Consider the following 8,882-nt stretch of genomic DNA (forward strand, 5'->3'; position numbering starts at 1 on the left):
CCAGCTTGGCTTTAACTGGTATTGCTGATGTAGCAAGCTGGTCTAGCTGTGTTTTGGTTACTTTTTAAGGTGGTCTAAATGGACTTAGCTTGTCAGGCTGGAAGGACCAACTTAGACCAGTTACTGCCACCTTAAACCAGCTAAAACCAGCTACCAGCTTATGCTGGTCTTTGTTGGATTTTTCAGTAGGATAAGTGTTTATTTGTTTAAAGATGTAAATTAATTCAATTCAATTCAATTTTTTTTACATAACGCTTTTCACAATTGGTAATTGTTTCAAAGCAGCTTTACATTAAAAGAAGCAGTGAAAAGCACAGAAAATCGACAGATAGCATAACATAATGCACGATAGCTTAAGCAGCTAAATTTGTTGCGGCTATGAATCAACATTATAAGCAAGGGTATTACTAATGTAACGTATAGAAGAGGGTGCTTAGTTAAGCCAAAGATGGCTGCCTCCCCAGGTTGAATAACCCCCTAGAAGAAAAAAAAAGAATGTTGAACAGTAATTAAATAATTAAATGCTACACACTTGTTGTGGACAGAAGTTAAGTAAATAAAAATACACTTTTATTATGTATATAACGCGACTATTAAGCGATCATCATCCAGGGACATTTTATTTTAGCTTCCCATCAGAATTTCGAGTCTGAACTCTTTGTTTTATAAAAGGAGATAAAACTGTTACTTGTGTGTTTGTTTGCTGTATATGTGAGAGTTTTTCAGTTGTTTCCCTCAGTAGATGTTGCATTGTCTCTTTAGGGTTTTGTGTCAGGTACCTCTTGTGTATAATATGACAGATGACAAGCTCATTACAGCCGTCTTAAAAGCCGCACCAATCGTCAGGGTTTGAGAATAAAGTCTGTTTCTTCTGTCACATCAGATTTATTTCCCATCACAGTGATTGTTGATTGACATTTGACTCAAACTACAGACTGTCAAGTAAGGAGGCCATAAAGTGTCAGAAATAAATGTTCATAAGCATGTACTGTAAATGCATGCAGATAAAGTGTGTGATGTTTTATGGCTATTTTGTTGGTAAACTTCTGTCATAAAAAGCCTTTTTGGAAAGGTTTGACTGTTGTCTATTTTGAGAATTGCCGTCTTTGATTTAGGGGTTTTGAAATATAACAGAGAGAGAGAGAGAGATGGCTGAGCTCATCTTTCTCACACAATATGTTTCCAGCAATGAACTTTATTAGACTGCATAAAAACAAGCTCAAATCTGATGACATTTTTTACTAGTGCTTAGATCACAGTTGTTTTTCTTCTGAGAGAGAACCAAGATATTTGTTACTTGCTGGTTGGTTTTTAAAGTTTCATTTCTAAAGTGTAAAACAGAAAGTGTTGTGTAAGTGACATATGGAGAATGATTTTCAGAAAAGTTTACAATATAGCCATACATTATATATGAATGCTACGGTTCATTGCTTTACTAATGAGCTTTACTGCTTGGCAGAGGAATTAGTATTATTAAACGTGCCAAAGAAAGCATTGTAATAATCTGTTAAATTGTTCTCTGATAGAAGGTTTGTGTCTTTATTAAGTGCACAAATGATCCAGAGTCAGTTTTTCATGTCCATTTACAACCCTAGGATTTGTCTTTAGAATGAAATGGTCTATTATTACCTTATTTGGAAAGGTCATGAATAATAATGTTGAACTCTGCTCTGATTAGCTGTTTCTCCTTCAGTAGCTCTGTGTGTGTGTAAACAGATCTTATGTTTGAGTCTGTATCAGATGAAGATTTTGAGGAATTATCAATTGTTTTGAGATTGTTATGGACGTTTCTGAGTGGTTAGTTTGTGTTTTTTTCAGTATGGACCTGCAAAAGTAACTGTAACGTCAATAGTAGAACTTCAACCTAAACGCTAGCATATAGCATTAACTAGCATATAACGCTAACTCAACAGTGACAACTTTGTTTTTAGCATCGTAACAACATTGTAATTAATTTAAAGTTGGGGCATTCATCTCGACTGTAACGTCACAGTTGGTGTTATGTTAAGATTGGTCTGTTTTCCAACATTTTTTTTGCACGCAAGAGGTTTACATAAGAAGGAGGAAACAATCGTGTTTGAGGCTCATGATATTTCATTACCATCTACAGATCTTTTATTATTCATCTATGCATAGGTAAACACAGTTTACTTTCTACACCGCCTTTAATACCAAATGAAATAATTTAAACCATATTCATGTGCTAATACAGTGTGCATATGAATCTTTTCACTGCTCAGGTCTGTAAATATATTTTTTACAGTTATATAATTTCTGTTGTGTTGAAAATGAAGTGATGTGTGTGTAAGTATGCGGCTCAGTCCTGTTCTCCAGCTGCACCTGTTCATCCCGTCACCTCCATTCCGGCCCTTATTGATCTCCTTTCACATTGTCAGGTGCCCTGTGGTCCTGATCACAATCTGTTAATTAATGTATCCTCCAGTACGCCCGGACGCTGTTCGCCCGCCTGATAAGAGAAATTAAACACTCAGCTTCCCCTTTTTCCTGCTTTCTTATTTTCCTTTCACTCTTTCTGTCTCTCGTCCCACAAACACTCCAAAGTGTCACCCGTCGGCTGATAGACATCGCCTGCTCATCAATGAGGCCTTTCATATGAAGAGGGGAAAGTTTGGGGTCAGGTGTGGTGTGGGGTGAGCTGATCAATACTGTAATCTATCAGCTCTTTAATGGCGAGTGGGACAGATAGCGCTGCTTTACTGGACTTGTAAAGCAATGATTTTAATCATGGCGGTGCGTTGATGACGTCTCGTATGATGTGCAAATGGTGGCAAACAGATGAGGAGAGGCAGTCGTGGAGAGTTTATCGACAGCTGTCAGAAGATGAATACTGAGCACATGCGTGACGTGTTACCCTGTTTAAAAAACAGTGCTGTACCGTGGTATTTACTTTGATAAAAATACAGTAATATCACAGTAAAATCTGTACACTGTACTGCGCTTTATTGTAGTTAGAGGAATGTTTTTTGATTTTTAAGATTTTGCTTTATAAACTATTATGATCTTCTATGTTAAAATCATTTAATAATAAAATGAATGTGAGCAAATGTTATACACACAAAATGTGTTGTTTTATTTGTGTAAACATTAGATTTTTGTTTTATTTTATGACAAAGTTGATAAATTCTATATTTAATATTTTTGAAATGTTAGTTTTCTCCGATTACATTCAGATGAGCTCACTATGAAACTGAATGTCTGGTTCTTTGCTCAGGTTTCTCCAGTTTGTCTCTTGGAGATCAGATGAGTTTACTGCAGAGCGCGTGGATGGAGATCCTGATCCTGAGCATCGTCTTCCGCTCGATGCCGTACGAGGATGAGCTGGTGTACGCTGAGGATTATGTGATGGATGAGGAACACTCGCGTCTCACCGGTCTGCTGGATCTCTACGTGTCAATCCTGCAGCTCGTGCGCAAGTATAAGAAACTGAAGGTGGAGAAAGAGGAGTTTGTCACGCTGAAGGCCATCGCGCTCGCCAACTCAGGTATATACCTCCACTTTATAATGTGTCGGTCAATTTAAGCAGAACAACAGCAGACACATCTGTCTCAAGTATTTCTGTCTGTATCTGTGTACACAACAAAAACTCATGAAATCAGTTTATCCTAAACAACATTTTGTTTATTTTTATTAAGACATCACATTTTAATGATGATCATCCTCTTTTTATCATCTATTGTTTATCTACCATCTTAAACAATACTGAGATTTATTTCAGTATAAATTGTCATTAGCGAATACTTGTGCTTTCTGTCATGTGTTCATTATTTATCCGTTTTTATGATAGTAAGTGACTGTGTATAAGTTGATTTTATCACAACATACACGTGCCTGTTGGTGCGTGGAGAGGTGCATTGCAAAAAAAATGAATTTATTTTCTTTGTATTTTTGTCTTTTTTCAGTACAAATATCAAAAAAATCTTAAATTAAGAAGCATGTTCTTGATTAACAAAATGAAAAAAGAAAATAAGTCTAGTTTATAGACAAACAATATACAATTTAAGTGAATTTGTGCTTGAAACAAGCAAAAAAAATTGCCAACAGGGTGAGAAAAGTTTTCTTGAATTAAGTATCTAAGAAAAAAAGACACTTAACCAATTGGCAGATTTTTTTTGTTTTATGCACAAATACACTTAAATTGTATTTTTTTAAACTTATTTTTAGGTTATTTTGCATGCATCTTAATTTAAGAATTTTTAGATATTTGTACTAAAAAACTAGAAAAAATTGAAAGTATAACACTCATGTATAGCTCAGTGGTAGAGCATGGTATATTAGGATGATGAAAAAATCTTTACATTACCAAAGCACAAGAACATTACTGTAAACTTATGCACACAAAATATGTTAAAAATATAAAGTAGCCTATATAAGAATCTATAAATAAGTCCATATAAACACAGTAACTTAAAAGTATTAAATCATTTTTAAATCATGAATAATGTTCATTGATCGCTACAGCGACAGCACACGAGATAAATGTAGCGTTTCATTAGCAGTAGCAGAGCTGTCAATCAAATGTGTTAAGAGTATAAGAGCGCGCGCACGCCCGCGTCTGTATCGACATCCGGATCAATGATGCTTGCGCCACCCGCTCACGTCTCATTCAGAATCTCTCTCTCTCTCTCTCTCTTTCTGTCCGGTTGTGAAATGAAAGTGCTGATGGAGGCGTTTGTCGCGCGTCAGGCGCGTCGCGTCAGTTTGATGTGTCTCGTGGGAGCGCCTCTGTGTGACAGCAGTGAGAATTCATCGCTATTGATTTTATAATGAGCGCTTTATCAATGACATCGACAGCCTGTGTGTTTCTGATGGATTACACCAAAAATCTGTCTTCACCACACGCGCGCGTGCACGTCTGTTTAATTCATGACTAGTCAGGAGGACTGCCATTAAACATATTGTGTAGTACAATGTAAAATACATACAACATCAAACAATAGTGTAATAATCAAATAATAAATATTGAATAATACAACCATGAAAAATTAACTATGTTTACAGTTGAAAACAAAAAACATCCTATAGGGCCTAGTTAAACCATTTTTACTGCAGTAAAACCCTGGTAATCTATACACCAAATAAAGTTACTACAATAAAACATGTTTTTGTATATGATGTAAATAAGGATGTTGTACAGTCAGTCATGAAGAAATACTCCTGACAGGATCATTAGAAGCTCTTATTACACATCTACATAGATCAATAAATAGCACATCTTGATGGAAATGTAATTGATTTAATTTGATAAGTTTGTGGAGTGATTCATGAGACTTTCAGTTACAGCATCACTTTGATGTCATGACATAAAAATAATATTTCACTCTTGGTCAAATTTAGCCAATTATAGGTTTCTATACTGTATGAAAGCCTTTTTCAAAACTCATTCTTTCATAGCTTGTCTGTACCAAAACGTCATGGTTATCTGAAGTCAGCTGATCGCTGTGATTTTCGCTACCCAGTCTCAAGGTTTCGTGATATAGTCACGTAATTTTTTGATTCTTTTTTCGTGAAATTATCACAAATTTCCATGTTTTTTCGTGATTGTATAACGAATTTGTGTGATTATTACGTACTTGTTACTCAACTGTTTTTTTCTATTTTTAATCCATTGTCGCTTCGGTTTAGGGTTAGATTTTGTGCTTGCATTAGAATGTACATTGGTTTATACTATTTTTTCTGATTTATTTTTTATATGTCGCCTGACGTTAGGGTTAGAAAATAGGAAAAAAATGTTGATCAACCAATACGTGACAATCACACGTAAAACAGGAATTTGTTATACGATCACGAAAAAACGCGGAAATTTGTGATAATATCACTAAAAAAGAATCAGAAAATCACGTGACTACATAACGAAACTTCGTGAGACTGGGCTGCAAGAACACAATTTGGAGAATAACAGGTTTAGTAACATAAGTTACATAAGTAAAAGCGACTTTACTGTGGTAAAAGACTTATTTTAGTCACTGCACAGCAAAATCAGCAGTGTTAAATGAACACTGCTGGTGTATATATGGGGACCATCAGGTCTGGTGTTACTCATATAAACACCAGCAGTGTACATTTGCTGATTTTGCTGTGTCACAACAGAAAATGGTGACACCAAGGAACACACAACACTTCTTTATTATGACATCATTCACTTATGTTCTTATTCTGTTATTGTAAGTTACATACTCTATAGACAACGAAACATTTTCCAGTTCAAATCAACTTTCTGAATGACAGAATTAGAGGATTACAAATGGTTTGAGAAAAGCATCTTTGTATAATTCAGATGAAGTTATCACTGTTTTGTCCTCAGTACAAAGTGTCTTGTTTTGTCCTTCCGACAGACTCGATGCACATAGAGGACGTCGAGTCCGTTCAGAAGCTCCAGGACGCTCTTCACGAAGCCCTGCAGGATTACGAGAGCTGTCAACACGCAGAGGATCCTCGACGCGCTGGAAAGCTTCTCATGACGCTGCCTCTCCTGCGACAGACGGCCACCAAGGCCATTCAGCACTTCTACAGCATTAAAATGCAGGGCAAGGTGCCCATGCACAAACTCTTCCTGGAGATGCTGGAGGCCAAGGTCTGATTGGCCGGCCGCACTGTTGTCAGGTGACATCATCGAAGCATCAGCGAATGAGGTGTGGCAGAGACGCTCCGACTGCGGAGGACAGATCGGTCCTCTGACGGACACACAAGGATGAAGACTTTCCGCTCGTCTCGCTGAGATGCCAGACGTTTTTAAAGACCTGAAAATGAAAATTAAATGAGTAAATTGGTTCAAAGTATAATTATAAATGAAAAAAGAATTTAAATATCTATAACAAAAGCTATGTTCTTGTACAGTAATGCTTTTTTTGGTCATGATATGTGATTATATATGATGGAAGACGTGGATAGTCTCACTTAGATGCTCATTTTTGTTCCACTTTTTTAACAATTCAATCCTCTGTAGAACCTCACATCATACAGTAGTTAAACTCTTCAGACATCACCGGGACTTGTAAATATTCACCAGGATCGGTGAAACGCTGGCCGGATTGCAGGCATTTGTCTCGCCCGGTTCTTCCCTGAATGTGAACTTGTTGACGTGTTTGAATATACCTCTTCCGAACGCTGATCCCGGACCGCGGCATCATCCTGGACAACATCTGTAACGTGTTCATCCGATCGTCTATAGTCAGGACTTCGGTCAAAGTCTTTATAAAATCAGCAATAAATCAAACTCATTTGTTTATCTGCAGATGGGCGAGAGGAGCGCCACTGCCCGTGTTGCACTCTACTTTTAATGCACTTGTTATTGTTGTGGTCTAATTTTGGCTCGTGGGCCTCAGCCCGGGTGACTCAATTTGGCAAAGGTGAGAGTTGAGGGAGGTCCTGTTGGGTAAAGTGGCGTTAGGTTTCAAAGGATTTACAATAAGTGACGACAGTCGATCAGACCGCACGTATGTCAAACGCTCTATTTTAGGCTCATTAAGCCACACGGGCAGAGCCGAGCCGTACGGAGAGGAAACGAGTCGCCCATCATCCGCTCGGAACCTTTCAGAAGCTGCCAGGACTTTTATAGCCATGTACCCAAATGAAGGTGGATGACAGGTGCAGGTCTTTATCACCAGCTTTATTTTTAGATCGGGAAAGGTTTTTGACACAATAGCATTACTGCACCTCCTACTGAAATGGCCTCTGAAGTACAGTAGATGTCCATCTTAGAGCCTTTTTACACCTGCTCACTTCATGTGTATTCTCTGATCGGATAGCTATCAGATCGTAAAAAGACCAAGTGTAAATGCCCCGAAACGTTTCTCAGATGGATTTAAATCCGATTGTTCAGGATGCATTTCAGACGAAACTGGACAAGTGTAAATACATATGGTTGAGGAAGCAACATATGGCAGATTGATATCCGATAACCAAGATGCATTTATGTGGCCGAATGTAAATGGAACGGTTTTAATAAATCAGGCCCTGTTTACACGAGAATGCTCAAGGGTGAAAACGTAAAAATATTTTATCGGATGTGCCTTCCGTTTACACGGTGAGGGCATTTTTGGGGCTTAAAAATGCAAAAAAGTGAAACCATCCTCCAGAGTGGAAATCTTAAAAACGCTCTCCTGTCTAAAGGGTAAAAACGCAAAAGTCTGCTTTCCAACAGTTGTACGAAATATTCACAGCTAGTTAATCAGAGAAGGTGCATTAATTACCTCTATCAAATTGTTGATGCGCCAGTTTGTCGGAGGCAAACCTGGACGAGACCTGGGAGAACAAGGAAGAAGGTTGTACGCAGGCATGTGGACTTGGTGTTGTTGTGTGTCAGTGCTCAGCCCAGTCTCGCGAAGTTTTGTTATATAGTCACATTATTTTTTAATTCTTTTTTCGTGATATTATCACGTATTTCTGCATTTTTTTGCGATCGTATGGCGAGTTCCTGTTTTCGTGTGGTTGTCGGGTATTGGTTACTCAACTGCTTTTTCCTATTTTCTTACCATTTTTGCAGCGGTTTAGGGTTAGATTTACAAAAAAATTAATCCCTACCCAAACCCAACTCTAGCCCTAACGCCAGGCGACATATAAAATATAAATCAGAAAAAGTAGTATAAACCAATATATAAAGTGACATTCTAATGCAAGCACCAAATCTAACCACTAAATCTAACCCGACAATGGTTTAAAAGTGGCAAGGGGCAGTTGAGTAACCAATGCGTGGTGGTCACACGAGGACAGGAATTCGTTGTACGGTCGCAAAAAAAACGCGAAAGTTTGTGATACTATCATGAAAAAAGAATAAAAAAAAATGTGACTATATCGCGAAACCTTGTGAGACTGGGTAGCAGTGCTTCACATCGCCACCTAGCCACCTGGAGTGCATAATACAT

At 37.7% G+C, this 8,882-nt stretch overlaps 1 protein-coding gene across 2 annotated transcripts in view; it reads left to right on the forward strand.

Annotated features, from left to right (window-relative positions):
• Window positions 1-8,645, forward strand: part of esrrb (estrogen-related receptor beta) — a 53,372-nt gene extending 44,727 nt beyond the window's left edge. For both annotated transcript variants that reach the window (XM_055172805.2, XM_055172804.2), the window contains exons 6-7: window positions 3,233-3,502; window positions 6,354-8,645. In XM_055172805.2, coding sequence (XP_055028780.1) covers window positions 3,233-3,502; window positions 6,354-6,598 — 515 coding nt within the window. In that variant the 3' untranslated portion in view covers window positions 6,599-8,645. The remainder of the gene's footprint in view (window positions 1-3,232; window positions 3,503-6,353) is intronic.
• Window positions 8,646-8,882: the final 237 nt, after the last annotated feature.

The sequence above is a fragment of the Misgurnus anguillicaudatus genome, chromosome 7 (genome assembly GCF_027580225.2).
Source record: "Misgurnus anguillicaudatus chromosome 7, ASM2758022v2, whole genome shotgun sequence".
Classification (NCBI taxonomy): domain Eukaryota; kingdom Metazoa; phylum Chordata; class Actinopteri; order Cypriniformes; family Cobitidae; genus Misgurnus; species Misgurnus anguillicaudatus.